The sequence below is a fragment of the Poecilia reticulata genome, linkage group LG14 (genome assembly GCF_000633615.1).
Source record: "Poecilia reticulata strain Guanapo linkage group LG14, Guppy_female_1.0+MT, whole genome shotgun sequence".
NCBI lineage: Eukaryota > Metazoa > Chordata > Actinopteri > Cyprinodontiformes > Poeciliidae > Poecilia > Poecilia reticulata.
The window spans coordinates 8,818,470-8,840,734 of NC_024344.1; the positions used below are offsets into that span (position 1 = coordinate 8,818,470).

The window sequence follows — 22,265 nt, forward strand, 5'->3', positions numbered from 1 at the left end:
GAGTCGGGCACATGCTTTAGTTTTTGTCTCTGGGTGTTGTTAGCCACACAGCTGAACAGCCGCTGGTCATTCTGYAACTCAAGAGCTTCTTTCTTTCTGACTTCAGGATAATAGTCATAAGCATGTCAGACATTAAACRCTCATCTCTATATCCCGAGTTCCAAATAAAAGTTTACATTTGTTTCACCAGAGGTCGTCATATGCCTACAGCTACTGGACAGCACTTTGAGGCAGGGTTCATTTGTAGAAGAAATATCGAGGTTGCTTTAAGGTCTCAAGATATCGCACCACGAGATCTTGCGTGGTAAAAGGGGAATCTGAGTATTACTTCTGACCTCTCCTGTTCCTCATTTTCTCTAACAGACTTTCAGGCTCACCACTGTACGCAGGGAACCAATTTTCATTGCCAAAATAATACGATAATGATGTCTAGAACTTGGACACCAAAGCGAGAGTTAAGGTCACACAGAGGCATTTCAGTAGATGGACGTGGTACTTAACTTATGGTGTGTTTTTTTTTTGTTTGTTTTGTTTTTTCTTTTTTTTTCTTGTGCAGTCAATCATTCTAAAAAAAAACTAAAAAAAACTGATATGATAAAGATGTTGATTATAATCATGATGAGACTGGTAAAGGCACAGAAAATTTGCAGCCACTGAGGAGAAAATTGGAGATAAATCTTACATGTGGTATTTGATTTTGCAGCAAATTGAGCTTGTAATGGATCACTCTGCAGTTCCCTCACTGGGCATTTAAGCTGTCCACGATGAATCTGACTCCAGAGCGAGGTTTTCTTTTCCGTTTAGAGACCACCTTGTAAGTCTGACAGCCGATAACATCTGGTATCTGTAATTTAACTTTTGCACTGAATTTGCATTAAAAGAAAAAAAAAAAAAGACAGCTCTTTTCTTTAACCAGTCCCTCCTGTATCCCTGTGTGTGTGTGTGTTTATATTGGCTTCATCTCAACTATGGAGCGCTGAAGGTTAGTTCAACCCAACCGATTCACGCTGCGCTCTGCAAAGATCATAAACCTGTCTGTCAAAACTGAGGAAAGGAAAGCCGGGAGATTTTAATTAACTGTTTGCACCTGAAATGTTTGTTACTGGATCAGAGATAAGAAACGGAAATCCTAAATAATCTGCAATTTTCCTTCAGAAAGATTTAAGTCGTGTCTAAACCTYGCAGTTCAATATTTATCAAAGTGAACAGAGTCAGGCTACAGTTTTATAATGAGACATTTCTCACATTGTCTGCCAGAAGAATTGCATGACAATTAAAGGTTGTTTTTTTTTTTACCCTCATTCACCGCATTTGCTTTTTAACAAAGAAGCAATTTTCCGCTTCTTATGTAATATGTCTATTATTATCTTTGTTCTTAATAGTTCAACAGATTTATTGTCTTTGAATTAGATCAGTGGGTTACGACCTTTTTCTCTGTGCTAGTTGGACTCCAAAATAGCAATACAACAGAAGCACTTGTTCTTTATTTTCCTCTGGGACTTGGTGACAATTTGTATTTTCCTGTAATTCTTGTTTATTCGGGGAAAAAAAAAAAAACGAGAGAAAGACATAAAAGCAAGACAGATGCCGAATATGTCCGCAGTTGTAACTTTTGGAAACAAAACTGTCACAGAGTGCATGAAGTGAGTGATTGTAAGTTGTGAAAACTTTGCTGTAAAATAGCGCTGGCAGATGCTTAGCGTCGTATTCTGCTCCGTTCGCATTGCTCATATCGCGCGGCTGTCTGCTTTATCCAAATAAAAATYGCTCTCCAATTTGGTTCTTAAGTACTGGACGCCATTTGGAGCAGCTGCTGCCGGATGTTCTAAATTCTTTTTGGAGGAGAATTTGATTCTTCATCATCACTCGATGTAGAAAACGGGGAGATTTATTTTACGCAAGCAAGAGTCGCATTGTTTTCCCAAGCCCTGGATACATTTAGTCCAAGGAACAAAGAAACAAAAATGTCAACCTGAAGTGCTCTAAGTTGTGTTGATAAAGCAGGCTGTTCACAAATATAATTTATCCCTCTCTTTGTTAGAGCGGATCGACATGATGATGCTGCCTCTTCCAACAGATGAGGCTCAGCTGTTCAGAGAGGTTTCTATCCAATGAGATATGATTCATTACTTGAAAACATATTACTGGGCCCGGACTGCGGATTGTTCAAGAAAATTGATTGTTCTTTTTTAAAAAATAATAAACCCCWCTCATTGGGAACATAGTTTGTCACGATTAAAAGAACATAGGACCAAAACCCAGATGTGCAGGAGGCAGGATATGGATGCAAACTGTGATTTAATATCAAAACCACAGCGAAACATCTCAAAACGAACCCAAACCCAACAAAGGTCGACCAAACAAGCTAGCGGAACAAAGAACCTGATGCTGGTATAGAAGCAGCAACTGTAGCAGGTAAAAATGCTGGTTRTGTGTTTTGCAAATAGAGTTAAACTGTACACAAAGCAGCTCAAGCTGCCAGATTGAATAAAAATTGTCAGCAAACGTTCTTGTCTTGCCTTGAAATTTCCGTTGGATTTCTGTCAAGCAGATTACACACTTCGAAGTTTATTTGCTAGAAGACAGAAAGAAGAGCTCTCTGTAATTTCTACCAATGAATTGCTCTGGACCGTAATGGCTAACTTAGTGAAGAAACACTCTGCCTTGTTTTGCCACAGGTTAACTTCCTGAAGTTGTGCCAAATGATTCTTGCCCTTGCAACTCCTCCAGAGTTAACGGACAACTTGGCTGCTTTTGTGACTTTAGCTCCGTGATTTGATTAATGCTGTGATTGATGCCTTTTCAAATGAACAGTGAGAACTGTTGCTGTATGACAGTCTCTGTCTCTGCAGCGCATGGTATGTCACAGTAATATATCTTGTATATCAGCTGTTGGCGAGCGCTGCATTTGGTTTTGCCAAACAAACTCAACAAGCCACTGAGACTTTYGCAGAACAACTACATTTATATTGAAAATAAATTTCAAATCTTCACAAGCCAAAACTAATGTCCCATCMTGACCATATTTTGTAAATTAAGCYAATTATGAAGCAGTCGAGTTAAAATTTCTCTTAATTTCTTCTCATGCTCAGACTAGAGCTAAAACMTTTATAATTCAGACTAGAAGCCTTATATGAAAACAGATGGTGAGGGAAGAGCAAGTAACAAGAACAATAGACATGTAGAGGCATAAAATATAACATGACATTAAGAAAACATGAAAGAAAAAAACAAACCATGAGAAACTATTGACTATTCTTTTTCTACTCGTAGCACGCAAACTGAAGAAGATTGGACAACARAAGAACCCAGAAGAAGAACGTCCTGGACAGGAAGCACCAGAAGTACCCCACAACATGTCTCCTAAGTCGGGTCCGAGCTTGAACTCCCAGATGGTCTTCCTGAACATCCTTGAGTCCATCGAGCCTGAGGTGGTGAATGCTGGACACGACTGTGGCCAACCAGACTCAGCTGCTGGCCTGCTCACCAGCCTAAATGAGCTGGGAGAGAGACAACTGGTCAAAGTGGTCAAATGGGCTAAAGGCCTACCAGGTAGGACACCAGAACAAACACACAGACGTCACAAACGGATTAGAATCCTTGAAACAGGACTAAGAGTGCATTCACATCAGCCCCACTTAGCTCAGTTTAATCAAACTCTGGTCTACAAAGTCTGGTTCATTTGGGGAGGTATGAATGCACAAACTCTAATGCGGACCAAAAAAAAAAAAGCGAACTCTGGTCCACCTAAAAACCTGGGTSTCATTTGGTTGAAGTGAGCTCTGTGAATGCAGGTGGACCGGAAACCGCTCCAAAAGCAGGAAGCAGACTATATGTGCAAGTCTAGCACTACAGGGAAAAATGGGTTGTTTATTTTTACCAGGAACAAAAGAGAAACCCTACAACTTCTCAAATCTGACACTACTCCATTTATGTTTACATTACGCGGAGGAGGAAGTTGTGCTGGTCTTTGAAGGTTTTCGTGTCGTTTTCTTCTGTAGTTCTTGGCGCAGCGCCACCACAGGCGAGGAGGTGAACAGGTTTTTAAAATTTGTTTAGACAGAGATTGTGCAGAATTGTAGTGAACCACACCAGCTGAAAATGTAGCAAATATTGCAACTTTCATCCCGATCTAACCAAGTCTACCCGGACTATCAGGTGTGAAAACACCTCAAGAATGCTTCATGGTCTCTGGAACCTTAAAAAAAACTATTTAAATATACTTTATTGATCATGACAAATTTGGAAGGAGGTTAATTTGTAACTGACAAAAACCACAGCTTTCATCTACAGGTTGACATGGAATATAAAACACCTATGAAAATATTAAAACTCAATCTTAGCAAACTAAGAGCCAGAAACCAACACACAGCCAAGACAAAGTAACAGTTCAAACAGATTTATTTGAGTAGTTTATTTAGTGCTGCTTAGATCTGTTTACGCTGGATGGTCTGGAAAACGGAAACAGAGTTGAGTGATGTGATTGGAAGAGTACCAGGAAGCAAACAAAAAAAAATTAGATTTACCAGCAGCTTGGGATCCACAGCCTCCAGAAATCCAGCTTCTTGCAGGACTGGCAGATTTGTGAGTGGTTTGGCCTTGCGAACCTCTCAGATGTTTGCTGGAAACAGAGGATATAGCATCCACAATTTAAAAAAGATGTCATCCATAAACTGTCCAGAGGTTCTCAGACAGACAGGGGGGGGAAAAAAAATACAGAATATGATTGGCTTGAAGCAGGGTCATGGTCAGGTCAGACAGCTACAGAGGTTAAAAAAAAAACTGCACTCACAAACTTGTACAGACTAGACAAACACACAGGCAGGTTATTGATCGTATAAACTTGACCACAGTTCATGAAATAAAGCTAGAAGGCTGTGAAAGAGGATCAGACAACCTCACAGCAAGTAGATGAAGAACAGGTGTTTAAATGGGGAGCAGCGCAGGTGATGACAACGAGCAATCAGCAGGAGTGGGAAGGAGAGTAAGTAGTAAGCAGCATGGATCATGGCAGAAAACAGARCGAGCGCGTCATAAACAAAATCACACGAGTGTAGACGTATCAAGAGGCTGCTGCACTCTTAGATTACAGGGGGTTTTTTTTCCTGCTGCTTTTCTGGCTGCATCACTACTGCAATCGGATCACATCAGCACTGGGAAGCTTTTCTCACAACGTTCAGTCTTTTCTTATATATTTGAGTTGGGCTCTGCACCTGCACAATCAGTTGCAGCTGTGAGAAACAGTGTTTTTTTTATTATTAATCTGCAGTATGATGGTACCCAGGTCAAGGGTTTTCAGTACAAAGAGCTGTGCTCTGTGCAAAAACGTTACCCTGTCCAGAGAGGGCAGGGGCGTTATATTCAGCATTCGCTGCTAGTCTTGTGCGCTCCCAGTGATCAATGCGAACTAAATTCATCGAGGTTGCGGATCCTGAAATAAGTTGCGGGTCCTGAAATAAGTTTTCATGAGTCATGATGCAATTAGTGTAAAATTATTCTTGGACATTTTCCCCCTTTCTCCTCCTCCTCTTCATTCCTCTTCACTAATTACACTGATAAGACTTCTCTCTGGCAGTGTGACCGATACGGTTTGCATTAAAACTGCAACCCGGAAAAACCCAGACGTACCTGCACTCTTGCACACTTTGGTGAGGTGTGCACTTCTCCCCATGTGCCACGTGCGCCGAACTCCAGACCTCGAAGGCTGCTATCTTGACATTTTTAGATCAGTCTTTGCTKCAAAACACCATTGTCAAATAATGAGGTCAATATAAGAGCTCTGAAGAACTTGGCCTGGTCCCAGTACTCACACTGCACYCTATGGCCCTCTGTGAAATGCGTCCTCCCTCCAAGTGCACATCGAGTGCTCAGATTACAAGCGTGCAAAAATGAGCAAATTGGGACAGTAGGGGTTGCGTCGTCGACTCGCGCCTCTGCGTCTTAACTGCGACATTCAAAATGGCGGGTGTGGTCGCTGATTTGGTATTTGTACTGCTAAAAATGCTACTACCACAAGTTAMATTTTTTAAAATATAGTAAATATAGATATTTTTGCTTTCCAAAGTAAATGCAGGAAATATTTGGCTGTTCAAATGTGTTGAATACGGATTAAAATTYGATAGTATTCACACAGTAGAGTCAAATGGAAATTATTTGAATATGAAAACTGACAAACGCGGCTTGTTTGAACATTGCCATAATTCAAAACGTCACATGTTGTGATGAGTTGTGRGTAACAMMCYKCATCRAAGTCCACCTGGATGCTTAGCCGAAGTGTGGGTCAAGTGTGCGAAGGGGGCGGGGCTAAAGATAATTCCGGAGAATCGGGACACAACACACACTCAAACCCTTCAGCGGGAACGAGTCTGTGAAGGACACGAGTGTGGAAGTGCGAGTATTGGGACGGGGCCCTCGGCTGCCTTCTGAGGAGCCAATTCAGCCGTTTGAGCCGTTCAAGTGTGCTGAGCCAGTGGCTCATCCTAAAGATGCAGGACGGCGTCTTCATTCCACTGAAAGCCCAGACCCAGTAATTGACCTTTGTCTCCCTCCTTCCCTTTGTCCTCATCCCTCCTGCTAGATACATTCCYAGACCTCCTTGCTGATAGCACAAAAACCCATTTTGTATTCAAACTGGAACCTGAAAAACTCACCCCTWCCTGCTGTTTAACAGGCTGTGCACAATTTAGTGCTGCGCACTCAGCCAATACCATTCTCCATTTGCTAGGTGACTGATCATGGTCCAATGTTTAGTAGGATTATGTTGTGGATTTTTTTGTTTTGTTTTTTTTTTTGTTTTGTTTTAGTTTTTTTTTTCCTGCTGCTGCTTCATGAGATCTTTGTGGCTGCAGCCAAAGCAGTGACTAAGCACAATGCTCAAAGCAGTATGCATGGCGCACCACGGATTTGCTGCCACAATGCTCCACCGTGTAGCATACAGGACCCGTATATCCTGCCGCCACAATAATAAACCGCAATGACCGCCTTACAGAAGTTTYGTGCATGCTTTAGACAGTAGGGGAACCCTTATCGTTGTGCAGGCATACACTGGTAACAGGGAACACACTGAGCTCTAGATGCCACAAAAACCACCTCTCTAGGTCCTTGTAAAAACCAAACCACCAAACTAAAATATCATGTACTTTTGCCATTTATTTAATAGCGCAACATGTGAAACATTCGTGCTGAAATGTGTAAACGCAACAACAGCCTTATAGATTCTACTCGCTCGTGTATTTTACAGGAAGCCAAATGTTTGCAGCAATGTGTAGTTCAGGAATAATCACCATTTTTATTACATTTAACGATGTTTTTTGTTTTGTTCCCATGTTTCCTATTTACCTCCTTCTGGAACAACGATCTTACATTTTACAGCGTTTTCTCCTCTGTGTGGCATGTTTATGTTTTTAATTGCGTGCCCTACCCAGTAAACCCCACAGGGTGCCAACTAAATGAGTTATGTTAAAGCTAGCTTACTATTGTGGTGCAACTGGCTCATGCTATCCATATTCAACATATTATTTATAGTTATGTTGTTTTGCTACAAACTGTGAATTTGTCATATCATGCCAGCAACAGTGAGAATGAACAGTTTTTTCAGCTAAGAGTAGTAACACTTTAACATTTGTTGAAGCTATTGTATTRTATTAATATATGAACAGTGTTAACAGAATTTCTGCCTGATTTGGATCAGATATAATCATCACTGAATGCCGGACAGCAGACAAAGTTCAGTTATTTTAAAGTTTGTCATATTGACAGAATATACACTGTGGAACCGAGAAGTTGCCATATGTCACTTATTGATGAAACTGATTAATTTTAACAGAGTTTTGCTTTCCACCAGGCTGTATGCCTTTGTGCCGGACGTCTGCTAGCTTGCAGACGTCGGGTGGCAGGAGTGTTTGTCACAGAACTCAGCTGCTTTGTTAGATTGCAGTCATAGTCATGAGGACGAATGGAGTGAATCAAATCAAAGCATTAAGACGAACAAGCCCAATATACTGGACCAATCCGCAGAGCGGGGTGACACAGGCCGCCTTTGTCAGTGCTTGATCTGCCATGACATGAAAGCTGTTGACCTTGCCGGAGTATTTCTTACATTTTAGCAAATTGCAACCACTAACATTAATGTATTCTGTCAAATTTTTATGTGACAGACCCACATAGAGTGGTGTATAGGTGGGAAGTGGAAGGAAAATTGCTTTCAGAAGTCTATACGAATACAAATTTGTATGCCATGCGTGCTTTCAGCCTCCCTTTGTCAACAAAGCGTTTTTATTTAGACTTATCAGAAGGCTGGAAAATAAATCCATATTTATGCCCTTCTTTGTGCTAGTTTAACACATAACATCCCAATAAAATAAACGGAGATGTGCTTTTAAAACATGCCAACATGAGAAAAATTTCAAGAAGAATGAATACTTTTGCAAAGCACCGTAACAATGACCTGTATGAGCCTCCGGAGTCGTGGGTGGGGGATTCTTGGCCAGACGTGTAGTTGCTCCTTTGAGTTTACAAGTATTATAAAGATTTCCTTAGCCTCTCAGTATCCTGTGAGATGAAGCTGGTATGTGGGGGCTTCCAATTTTAATTTTTTCTCCTTTTTCCTTCCTTTTCCCCCCACTCTTCTCCTTTTCTTCTCTCAGTCTTGTGTTCGTCCAAAACCGTCTCCATTTGTTGGAGGCAACAGGCGAGCGGTCCAAGCAAACTTGCCCAGATTTCATAGCTAATTTATGCAGAAAAGAAGACGTGACACTAACGTACTAAAATCTGAGACAAATGATGGTAACATTTTCATCAGCCAAAGTGTTAAGATGCCATGCAACCTGTTGGTGCCAAGAGATACAAATGAAGAAGTTTAAATCTTACAGCCTCAAAATGCAACCCCAGAGGAGTTTGGGGTTTTTTTTTCCTCTTTTTTTGCAGTGTTTAGGAAATTAATAAATCGTTAAGTAATCAGTTAAAATAGTTTTATAGGTGTAACTGGGTTTGAATTTATTTGACAGGTAGAAGGCATAAAAACAAGATTTAAAGCTGCAGTTTGTAACTTTTATTTTTATTTTTTTTACATATTTGTTGAAACTGTTACTATGTCTTAACAGTATGTTATGAAAAAATCTGTGAAAAAACTGAGCTCCTCTGCTTTCTGCCAGTGTTCCCAGTGCTAACTAGAAACAACCAATCAGAGCCAGGAGGAGGATCTTAGCGTTGTCAATCACAATCTGGTGTGCCGCTACTCATCCCCCCTTTCAGCTCTGTTACACTGCAGCTAACATAGCCTGTCATAAATGCTGGGCTAGTTAGCATGACCACAGATAATGGCAGATAAAGAGTTTTCCTGTTAGGATAAGTTGTTTTTCTGCCATTTAGCAGCGCATTTAGCACATTTAGCAGCGAGTACATGAGGTTAGTTGACAGTGCTAAGACCCTCCTCCTGGCTCTGATTGGTTGTTTGTGGTCGGGAGCGGGGCTTTTCTCCAAACAGCAACAGTAGCTAAGGGAGGAGGTGGAGGACATGTATCTTTTTACAGATTATCTCTCTCATAGACTGTAACAACATGGTGACAGCTTTAACAGATAGTTAAAAATATTATTTCTAAAAGTTACATATTACATCTTTAGCAATATTTTTATTAAAACCAATTATGATTTTCACTTTTTCTTCAATATTTGGTGTGTTGACTCTGAATGTATTGCAACATGTTTTAGCAACGTTGGTGAGCAATGTTCTTCTAATGATCAGGAACAATTATCATTTGTAATATTCGTCTTTAGGTTTCAGGAATCTCCACGTGGACGACCAGATGACTGTCATCCAGCAGTCATGGATGGGGGTGATGGTCTTTGCCCTGGTATGGAGGTCCTACAAGAACGTCAACGGCAGGATGCTTTACTTTGCGCCGGACCTCGTCTTTAACGAGTACGTATCTCTCTGGATATCTCAGTTCTTCCCTTGGAAATTTTCGCTGTGTTTAGTGATCGCTCACATTGGTTATTCTCCGTTATTCTCCTCTTCCCCGATCTCTTTCTGTAAATTGATTTTTCTGCTCGCATACAAACACAAAGGCTTCCAGGTGTTGACAGCGTAAAGCAGGAGGGGCTTTTTTCCCTCTTACAATCATGTGGAACCAATTTGCCTTTTCTTTGTGTTCTTTTGTTGCTGAGAAATTAAAGTCAGGAACATTTTTCAGTAGTAAGACTCATGGCTTTGTGCTGAATCAGATTGAACTATCTCAAGAAAAAGTGTTGAGGTGTGTTTGGTGTGTTGCTCCATTATAGCACACCGCTGGAAATATAGTCATTAATTTAACTGTACATTCACATTGCCTTGCAAAAGTAATCATAATTGTACTTTTCAACATTTACTCACATTCTGAACACAAACGTCAATGTATTTTAGAGGAACTTTTGCAGTGAACTAACACAAAGTAATGCATAGTAGTGAACTGGAAGAAATATAACACATGGTTTTCACATTTTTGTACTAATAAAATCTGAAAAGTGTGTGGTGCATTTCTATTCCCCCGAGTCAATAATGTGTTTTTCTTCTTGCTGAGGAAGATCTTCTGGGTTTTTTTTTTTTTAGTAGTTTTGCACATCCTGCAAATTAAATTATTGCAAAATAGCTCGACAGCAACAGGATTATATAGAGAACTGTCATGGGGGTTCTTGAGAAGCCAATGTGCAGACAAACGTTGAAGTGTGCCATTAGGATGATTTATTTTATAAAAACACAAGTTTTGGTAACACTTTATTTGAAGGAGGGTGAATAAGCCTGACATGACACTGTCATAAACATGACATAACTCTTGTCATGAACATGAATAAGCCTTCATGAATATTTATGACTGTTGTCATAAAGCGTTATTTGGTAAATTATGACACTTTTAATACAAAGTCGACATTATTCAAAATGTCTTTGTTATGACAACTTGACATTAACCAAGAAATCATTACTGTTTAAACTTTAGCTTTAATAACATAAAGTTACCTAATTTTTAAAGTGCAATCAGTAATACTTTTAGAACAAATTTATATCAGTAATGATTTATTGGTTAATGTCAAGTTGTCATAACAAAGACATTTTGAATAWTGTCAACTTTGTATTAAAAGTGTCATAATTTACCAAATGATGCTTTATGACAACAGTCATAAATATTCATGAAGGCTTATTCATGTTCATGACATGTGTTATGTCATGTTTATGACAGTGTCATGTCAGTCTTATTCACCCCCTTCAAATAAAGTGTTACCCAAGTTTYGTAAAATAGGGGACTAAAAAGATCAGAAAATCCAAATACACGAGAAGTGCAACACTATAAAACCAAACATAAGGMACATAAAAACACATAGTAGATARAGAAATGAACACCAATAGCACAAATGGAGCTAATGAGAATGGATAATAAAGATAAAACCAAAACACTGATACAAGAACAAGACAAGAATAGTCCAAAGAGAAACAAACAAAAAATAAGATGAAGAATAAAAACTACGAACCAGGGTGACAAAACCCGATGAGCAAGGTGTAAAAAAAAATAAAAAAATACTTGTAGAATATGAAAAGACTTAAACTTCAATAAACTTACACCAACAGGAACAACCTAGAGAAATTATTCAGGAAGGGTGACACCAGAATAACTTGTAAAAACAGACCTACCAGAAACAACAAATAATACAGAACTACAAACTTAAAATAACCCATAACAAAAACCACAAACCAAAACCCAAACACACAAATCATGACAAGAACATCTTCAAGCAGCACTTTGAGCGTCGCCACAGATTCTCACAGTGGGGATGCTACATTCAGGAATTTGTGAAATGTTGAAATGTCCATTTATTTTCCTTGTGTCAGCTGCATTTTGTATAATCATAAACTACARATCAGTGCGTTTGTAGTSTATGCTAAAATATAAGGTTAGTGGCTATAAATTGACAAAATGAAAAAAAGAAGATCGAGGGATGTTTTGCTTTTTAAGAAACAGATAATACGTGTTATACTGTACAACCACAAATGTTTCTTATTAACCGTTTTCTAGCACAGCTTCAAAATGCCTCAACGTGTCTTAATGATGCTATTCAATCGGCCAAACAGCAGGAAATGTGAGAATTTACTGGGAGCTTCAGTAGAAAATATAGTTTTACAATTTACATAACAAAAGACAGCGTTGGCCGTTATTATTTTATGCCGCACTAAAGCCAAACCTAAACAGCAAATAATAGATTAAGATGTTCATTAGCGTGTTAGACAGTTGGCTATTGGCCTGGACCTTAATGAGCTGTCATTGACAAGCTGTGACAAACCTTAATGAACCCAGAGGGCACTGCACACAGGTCCAGAAATCCCCTCACAGCATGTGAGAGACTGATAAGGTCACGCAGAAGATGGTTACGAACAGCGTCAGCTGCTTAAGGTGATTCAACGAGCTTTTCAATAATGAGTTTTTATTTTTATTTTTTTCAAACTYTCTGCTTCTGCATTTCAGCTCAGGTTCTGTTTAATGTTCGAATGCAAGGTGCCAGATTTTTCTTCAGTGTGGATTTGTATTTATGAATAAGACGCTGTAACATCTGAAACGTAACGTTTTTGAGTCAGATTATAATCTACAGTTGTTTAAGATTAACCAATCGAACAACATTGTAGTGGGATTATAAATGCATAGTTGCATTAGTAAATCTAGAATTAGATGTGGTGTTCCTCTTTTACAGGGATTCTCAGTCGCACTCTTAAAAAAGTTTTTTAAAAATTCAATAAAAAAAGGTTTTGACAAATTTTGCTTGAGTCTTTTTGACATTTGTTCACTTCAGTTCAACTGAAAACAAATCTTTTTTATTTAGTAGCAGCATTCAGACACAGCTAGTATGAAATATAGTTAAGCTGATGAACCACAAATAATGTCCAACTTTATAGGGTCCTCTTCCCATTTGCATATTTACCTCTTTTAGTTGTTTCAGATGGATTGTAAAGAGATCAGGAGAAAAGTACACACATGGGTTTTCTTCTTTCTTTCGTACCAAAGATGACTAATTACTGAAATATGATCCCAAGGTGCTTCAGATGTTTTTTAATTATTTTTTAATTTTTACATTTTAACATTTTTGTTGTAGTGTTTTTTTTTTTGTTTTTGTTTTTTGTAAGATTTATGGATATTTCATTTTAAAAGATGACCCTACCGGCTAAATTTATTTATATAAATGTGAGATGTTTAACTATTATTTAATTTATTTAGTAGGTAAAATGCACATTAATAACTGTAAATGCGCCAGAATTAGTCTAAAGGTTACCGGTCATCTGTAGTCTCTGGACACTAATTCATTGCTCTTCAAATATATAGCAGCCTACCAAGTGTAGCAGTATTTTACAATTTAAATATTGCGCATAAATATATTTCAGTGAGTGAAGAAACACTCTGAAGTGTTGACAGGTCTGTCCAACCTATAATCAGTGTTTGTAAGCTGCTCAGCAATTTTAAACAGGAACAATCTGAAATCTATACTAATAATCTATAAGTAAGAGTGAACGCTGTTTAGAAACAGCATTTGCAGGTTCATCTGAAACAAAAATTGTGAATGCAGCGCGGTGGGATGTAGCTGCTAAAAAAAAAAAAAAAAGTCAGTGGTGGAAATGAAAAGAGCTGATGAGGGGCGGATCAACCTGGATAAAAACCACCATTTTTTTTCTTTACACATTGTTTATAACACYGAAGCCTTTTCAGTGGGAGGTTTCCCCTCAGATATCTGGCTTTTCAGACAGAGTTGAAGAGCTTTTAGTCTGAACCAGATGTTCTTATTCTAATCTGAACACACACTTACTGTACAGTATGTGGTTCCACTTTAAACTTCAGTCACTCCACTTTAATCCAGGAATTTCATAGCCTGGTTTGTTTATTTATGGTCGCCATTAAAAAAGACTAATGTGAAAAATTATAGCCGTAATATAATAAAAATGGTTCAACAGGTTTTGCTTTTATGCTCACTAAATAAAATAAATACAACAGAAGTAGGCCCCTGCAAAGATGGAATAAAACTCAGTGTGTTAAACAGTCCAGTATTTTCATTTTATTGCACTTGCTGAGTCTTTTGTGGCTTTCATGCAAACTCGCTGGCTGCCCAGGTCTGCTCTGTAACACTGGAACTTCAGGACTTTACACCCACCTGCATGACGTTTTCCTTTTTCGCATTTTGTCACATTGCAACCACTCGCTTGGATTGTGTCAGACGAGAGTGAGAAAATTGTTAATTTGCGTAAAGCGGAAGGACAACAGATACGTAGTCTTAATTTTATGGGACTGCACAGGAAGTGGTGAGATTGTGCGTTGGTATATGCGCACAATCTCCCTGAAGTTCGAGGCTGTGAGATCACGAAATGTGGAACAAAGTTGTAAAGGTATGAATACTTTCGCCCGCGACTCTATATTGGTTTTCGGAGCAACGGAGAACATTTATCTTTCTTTCTTTTCTTTTTTTTTTCAGCTGAAGTTTCTCTGGTGACATTTCTATTCCAATTAATAAACTCAAACTCATTTCACTTTTATCGGCACAGTAGAGAAGTGTGAATGAAGTTTGTAATAAAGGCAGAATGATTTCATTTCAGCAAAGCTAACAAACTTGTCTTTTGTTCATTGTGGAGGCGAGGTGAACACTGAAAATTCAGTCATTTCTCTTCGACTCGAAGCCAAAGGCGGGTGATGGGACGGTGTCGCTGCACTCTGTGTGTTTTTAACTTTTTGCCCCAGATGTTAAAGATTGCAGTGCAGGAAGCTCTTTCTGTAAATGTGATTCTGAGTCCCTGATAGGTATGGATGTAACCTCCGACACTCTTTCCTGTCAGCAGTTAGGCGTTGCGGAGAAAATGTCCTCGCCTCTCGGAAATTGAGTCATTTCCATTAGTTCACACCTCTGATTCTGACCTCTTTGCTTCTGCAGACATCGGATGCAGATCTCCACCATGTATGAGCACTGCATGCGGATGAGACATCTGTCCCAGGAGTTTGTGCTGCTGCAGATAACCCAGGAGGAGTTCCTCTGCATGAAGGCCTTGCTGCTCTTCAGCATCAGTAAGTGCTGTAGTGCACTGGAATAGCATTTACGGATTTTTGATTATTAAACTCATATAATCCAACTCAATTTTGCAAAATAACCCAGGTGTAGGTTGTGCTGTCTTAATTTAATGTTCCTGATTCAGCTATAAGGCAGACATTTGGTGACAAAGACATCCCTGAGAAAGTTCAAAGACTAAGACCGTGTTTACATGAGACCGCTGACTGGAAACCTCCGGTATTTTCGAATGCTGATTTGGGAACAAGTTCCACGTTTAGACATTGAGCCAGCTGTAGTTGTCATGCCAGGCCACTATGTGGTGCTGTTATTTTAGCATGTCATCCAACGTGCTTTTGACCCAGAGCGTCCACCTCACTAGCTTCCACTTCATTTAGAAAACACTAACTCATCTCCCATGAACGCAGTGCTCATGTATTCCTTATCAGAAATTGTGCTAAGCTGAGCAGGCTAAGTTAGCACAACACAGCACAATGCTATCCGTGATTGTTTTTGTCGTTTTTGTTGTTATCGTGCGTAGAATAAAGTGGCGTCTTGTGCATGAGAGGCTGGTTTGCAACACATTACACTTCAACTGTAGAGCAGCTCTGTGGAAATGTGGCCTAAAACCACTGATGACAAAAAAAGAACACAAAGATGTGTCTGACATTTACCAAAATAAATCCCGGAAAACACTGTAGCGATTCCAAAGACTTTGCGGAAAATATTCTGTAGACCAACAAGACAAAAGTAGAACTTTTTGGAAGGTGTTAGTCTTCCAAAAAGTTTGGCTATCGTTAATTTTTTTTTATGTCATACTGAGAACCAAACATGGCCGTTGTAATTTTATGATCTTTCGCTGGTTTGCAACTTCAGGGTCTGGATTGCTGGTCTTAACCGATGGAACCACAGGTTCTGCTCTCTGCCACAAAACCCTGAAGAAGAATCTTCGTTGGTGACCTTAAGCCCTACCGCACAATAATCTGAAGCACACCAGCTCACCAAGTTTACCTCTCAATGACCTAGCCAAAGTCCCAACTTAAATCCCTTTGAGATGTTCTAGTATAAACCCCAAACAAGCTGCTAATGCTGGAACACCCCCCAGTGTGTTGGAGTTAAAATGAATTGGCAAAGAAGAGTTGGACAAAAATTACCCCCAGGTGACGCAAAAGACTCATTGAGAGTTGCAACAAAAGCTTGACGGCAGTTGTTGGCTCTAAAGGTGGCACAACCAGTTCTTAAAGAGGATCGATTTTGCAAAATCATATTTTGCATAACTTCATACTTCCATTTGGGCCTCAGCTGCTTCTAAAAGTGGGCCAAGCACTTAACAAAACCACCCAGCCATTTTTTGGTAATAAACTAATGTTTTTTGGTGTCTGGAAAATGAGCCTGTTTCAAAAACTACCCGAATGTTAAGTCACAACGGATCGGTGCTTTGTCATCACCTGGCAACCCAAGATGAGCTCCAGCACATTTGATCAGCTGGTGCAATGTCTACCGTAAAAAAACAAAACAAAACAAAAAAAACAAGTGTTTTGTTGTTGACTTACCATCCAGAAACCACTTGCTGCATTCTTGTTGGTTGTGCACGAGCCTCCACTAAGGTTTTTCAAAGTCGTACAGTTGTATTAACGCGCATATGTTTGCAGGTATTTTCATTTGCAAGTGTAAACATTGAGTTGGGGGCGTGGCCAGCAGTGACTTATTTGGATTTAAAGTGACAGGACTCCCTAAAACGATTCTTTCCGAAAGAAGCTCAAAGTAGTGAGGAATGAACAGACTAAAATCTCATCATCTAAGAATGACTTTGTGCAAAAAAAATATAAAACAATGAACATATTTTGTATAGCAATAGACCTAGACCTGACTTATTTTGTTCACCAAAGCAACATAATTCACCTTTAAGGTTAAGGACAGTTGTTTTCTCACATAGAGTCACGGTGGTTTGGATCTCTTGCCCCGTACTTAATAAAATCATCATCTGAGAACTTTATTTTGCAGTAATCGAGTTCCTTGTATGATATTGAAACGTGTTTGTTGATCTGAAACACTAAAGTGTGACAAAAAAAAAAAAAAAAAAAGAATAAAAAAGCAAGCAGACATGCAGCTGTTGCTCTGATTTTGGTTTTACAGTTCCGGTGGAGGGCTTGAAAAGTCAGAAATACTTTGACGAATTGCGGCTCACCTACATCAAAGAACTGGATCGTCTCATCAATTACCAGATGACCACAAACTGTCCTCAGAGGTTCTACCAGCTGACGCGACTCCTAGACTCTCTCCAAATGGTGAGACAAAAGTGCTTGAAAAATGAAAAAAAACAAATAAATAAATAAATAAATAAATAAATAGAGGGAGTTGTGGTGAAAGGGTGGTAAAAACAAGGGGGATAGAGCTGTGGCTGAATAACATTAAAAGTCTTTATGGCAGCAGACGCAGAGGAATCACATGAAAAACATGTGAATAAAGCAGGATCTGTTAACCTGAAATGACTCATCGCCACACGAAGTAAATGTCATCGCCATGACATAACCGATGGCCTGTCCTCTTCTGTTTCAGACTGTAAAGAAGCTCCATCAGTTTACCTTTGACCTGTTTGTTCAGGCTCAGTCGCTTCACACGAAGGTCAGCTTCCCCGAGATGATCGGGGAGATCATCTCGGTGCACGTTCCAAAGATCCTCGCAGGTTTGGCCAAGCCGATCTTGTTCCACAAGTAGGAGGACGAGTTTTTTGTTTTGTTTTTGTTTTTGTTTTGTTTTGTTTTTTCATTAAAAATGAATTAAGTGCTGCCTTCATGAACTTTAACAAAGGCTGTGAACTGTTTCCCCACATCGTCTGTCTGATTGCTTTCAGGCGTGTCCTGTTAACACTGTTTTATTGCTCAAGTTTCTTTTATTTTTGTTTTGTTTTTGTTTTTTACACCTTTTATATATAGTTAAGATTTTTTATTCAGAACTGGTCAGGCTTTTATCTTAAGAGCTGCAAGGCCTCATCTGCTGACAGCTCAGCAGTTTCTGGATGGAGAGCGTGTCTTCTACAGATGGAGGAAAGTTGCTTGGTTTGAAATGAAGATTATTCATGAGGTTAAACACACACACACACAGCAACATGGTTGTTGTGATCATGAGCATGAGTCTAATCCTATAATTTAAGAAAATAAAAACTGTTAGTTTATGATTTGTAAAACCATCAATCCCATGTAAAGATGTTCAAAAAAGAAAAAAAGTTAAATCAATTTTTTTGTTACAGCATCATAATCTCACACTAAAAATCAAACTTTTGATTTAAGTAAACGTATACAGTGGGGAGTAATCGGTAAAACTGCTGATTGTGCCGTTTACGACATCCTCTTGCTAACAGAAGGTGGTTGTTTGGTGGTTGTTTTTAACGTTGACATCATTATTAATAAGCCACGTAAATAATAGCGTAACGGGAATACGAACTCCTTCAGCAATGTTTGGCTTTTTGTCCATGTGTACAAAGTTTTTTACCCCAGCAAGAACAATAACACTGTGCCATTGTTTAGGAGTTTTCATAAATTGMCGTAAATTATTTGAAATCACTCATGGCAACAACTGTTATTGAAGACTGAAGAAAACAAAACAAAACTGGTTTTTCATGTTTTTTGACTTGTGTTGTTGTTTGTTGTTTTTGTTTTTGTTTCCCAGCCTCTTAAAGTAGTGTTTAACTTAATTAAGAAAACATGTATGACATCCTGTGGAAACAAAAACTGTTAGAAAACATGTTGGATGAGTTAGAATTTTCAAAGTAGCATCTTTGTGGTCGGTACTTTTGGGTCTCAATCATCAAAAGCCGGTGCGGATTTGGGTGTAGAAATGATTGAACGACCTTGTGGGATTTTTGAAACTAATTGGCCAATCCCAGCATACCAGCAGTCTGGTGTTCATTGTGGATTCATTTATTTATCTCTGAAAGGGCAATATCTTTAACAATCAGAATTTCCTGGAAACGCCCCAATTTATTCACAGCTTCAGTGGCCTCCACCACAGAATTTGCGACATAAAATGAAAGATATTTCGGATGTTTTGTTTAGTCCTTGTTTTTTTTTTTTGTTTTTTTTTTAAAGTAGGCAAGTGTGCAATTTGATCTTTTTATTTTTAATAATCCTTCCCGTACTGTTTAACACGACCCATCCAACTTTACCTGGCCTTTGACTTATGTATGTAGTTAGCCTCTCTCATCTTCAGAGTTATGAAGAAAAATCATTAATTAAATATAAACATATAAGCTGGAATCTTGCACTGTTTAAAAACAATTATTGCACTACTATGACGTGACGAATCTCTGACGCAGCTGGATTTCTCCGCTGCGCCCAAAAACACAGCCTTGACAAACCTGCAGACGCGAACCGACCTGCAAAACCCGTTTCTGACAACATGGAGGGAGCTTGCAGATTTTTTTTTTTTTTTTCGGGGCTCCCGCTGGCTGCTTCGCTTTCTCTCTCTGATCAGCCTCATGCCAAACAATGTACCTGAGTTCAGCATCGACGTGTTACATTACAGCACCTGACTCAGCCTTTTGCTACACAGTGGAGGCCTACAAACCCAGGAAACGGCGTGGTTATTGCTGTTTTTCTTGGAGAACTGTTTCCCCAGCCCTTTTGGAGTCTGTGAAATTTGCGTTAGGAAATTAATCAGACTTTGAGCTCAAGCCTCACCGAGCATCTTTTAAACAACCTTTAGCCTTTTCAGACGAGTTATGATGCAACGATTGCCGCAACTGACACTTTGTGCATGCCTGACTGTAAGTAACTTTTTAGCTGTAAGCAGTAGATATTTTTAGCAAAACGATATCACAGCCAGAACTTAACAAAAAAGAAACAATAGAACAAAGTAATGAGGGGGTAAACAAAAGAAAGCGATAAGAATTTGCCCAGAATGACGTGCACACCTTTTTTTTTCTTTTTTCTTTTTTTTTTAAACCATCAGTGCTTTAATAAAGAAAATAAATTGAAAAAAAACATGGGGTGAGCAGCAATTTACTCAGCATGTTGAAAATGTAGCAGCCAGAACAGACAAGTGAAGAATTAGGAGTGCCAAAGATCTGAAATTTAGGCATTGATGTCCCAGCTGGAGCAACAAATCTAAAGCCAAAGCCAAACGAAAGCTGGAAGGTCTCACACGAAGAGCGTGAAAGTCCTTGACTGGCTCTGCTGAACCTCTGGTGATGAAAACCGAGAGACGGAATGAGAGGAATGTCCTCAAGATAAGCCATCCCAAACACAACTTAAAAAAAAAGAAAAAACTGGTTCACGGAGTCAAACACAATCACGAGGTTTCACATTTTGTTTTATTTAAAAGCAACGTGAACAGTGAATGTTTACGTTGCTTTTAGGGAGGCATTTTGTATATACAACTTGGTCAAGGTGCATCTCAATAGGAATGTGGTTGAAAAATGCATTTATGTCAATAATTCTATTTAGGAGTGATTACCAAACAAATGTCGTATTTTACAGATATATGTATATTTCTGTTAATTCTACTGAACGTGTCGTTTTTGCTAAAGAATTCAAAAGATATAGATTTCAAAAACATTTGATCGAGACCTATTTAAAAAAACAAATCTAAAAAGTTTTCGATGAGAAACTCTCATGTTGTGGCCATGCAGTCGAGCATGTTAATGGAAGGTTTAGTGGAAGGTAGAACTTAAACGTTTCACTTTTTTTTAAACTGAGTTACTGGAATAAATCGTTTTTCGATGATATTCAAATTCATTGATGTGCATCTTGATGTGCAGAACAATGATTAAAACCCAAGACAGGAGAATATATCCAGCTTTACCGCTTTCATTTATCAACCTGCACATGTAACAGGTCATAACTGCTCTATTACATAAATTATTTAGCTTATTTTGCAGTTTTTAGTGGTCTTCAACAGTGTTCTATTAGTATGTAAATTAATTCACTTTACATTTTCTAAGCTGGTAGTTGCATGCCTTGTGTGTTTTTATAAGCGTTAAATGTAACTTTTAGCTTTACAGATGCACGGACATTCACATGGTATCCCTCCAGTAATCTATTTATTGTGCAATTACTGGTTGTGTCATCGTTGTTCTCTGTGCGGGACATTCAGCAGAAGGGAAAAGAACACGGGAAGGTGGACGATGACGTCAAGCTTCACCTTTTTTTTTTTGCTTTGGACCGTGTTCACTTCAGCGTCAAAGCGGACGATGTCTTTCTTTCGTATTTGTCTGTTCGAAACAAATGTGTTTCATGTCATCAAAATGTGACTTAATGTATTGGCTGGTGAGGAGCACAGTTCGATCGAAACATTTTTCAACACGTAGCTGTTCGGTAAACATCCGTCGAACGGAGGGGGGATGCCAGAACCGGAGTAACAGACAAGCGACCGTTTATAAAGTTTCCTGAATTTCACTATATCGTTAGGGTTTTGCAAAAAAAAAAAAAGAAAAGAAAAGAAAAAAAACAACAAAAAAAAGAAAAGAAAAAAAACGTCTGTCATGATTGTGCTTTTATCCTGTTTCAGCTTTGTCATGCATCATACAGGGGGGAAATGAAGGCATTAACTGTGTATTGCACACAAAGGCGAGTCCTGAGGATGCATGTGGAAACTTTTAATACAAACATGGTTTTATCAGTCAGGGGGTCGGGGARGTGTTTGTATTTTTTAATTTCTAAAAGAGACTAGCTGGTAAGTGCCCACTGTACTGCATATTGACAAGGCTCTTTGTACATTCTACAGTAAATGTATATATTGATCACTTTATTGTGTGTTCTGGTGTTCATACACTTTTCAAAGAAATCTCTTGTATGATTTATATCCTTTGTGACCTGTGTTTTTATGCGTGGTTTTTTCTAATATGTAAAGTTACATCACTCTCTGAGGTCAATTAAAAGAAGTCAGACTCTGAAACATGGACTCTTAGTTTGTTTTGACACAGACAACAACGGGGAACACAGCAGCTTACAGTCCGACGTGCATTTTATTGTGGTTTTATGTGRTAGACCAAACACTGATGAGTGAAAGAAAACGGTTTATAAAAACATGATCAAAGAATAACACAGAAAGCGTGATACGCCTTTACAATCATGGCTGGAAAACACATCACGATTAAACGTTTCATATCAATCGATAAATAGCTATTTATTAGTTGTTTGTTCCAAACACCTGAAATACTACCAAAATGGCGGCGTGATTTTTCCTGTTTCATCCACAGGTTTGAATTCACGTCGTTTTTTTTTTTT

General features: G+C 38.8%; 1 protein-coding gene across 2 annotated transcripts in view; it reads left to right on the forward strand.

Annotated features, from left to right (window-relative positions):
* Positions 1-21,933, forward strand: part of LOC103475709 (androgen receptor) — a 75,833-nt gene extending 53,900 nt beyond the window's left edge. For both annotated transcript variants that reach the window (XM_008427516.2, XM_008427515.2), the window contains 5 exons: positions 3,274-3,552; positions 9,775-9,919; positions 14,929-15,059; positions 17,176-17,327; positions 17,599-21,933. In XM_008427516.2, coding sequence (XP_008425738.1) covers positions 3,274-3,552; positions 9,775-9,919; positions 14,929-15,059; positions 17,176-17,327; positions 17,599-17,757 — 866 coding nt within the window. In that variant the 3' untranslated portion in view covers positions 17,758-21,933. The remainder of the gene's footprint in view (positions 1-3,273; positions 3,553-9,774; positions 9,920-14,928; positions 15,060-17,175; positions 17,328-17,598) is intronic.
* The last annotated feature ends 332 nt before the right edge of the window (positions 21,934-22,265 follow it).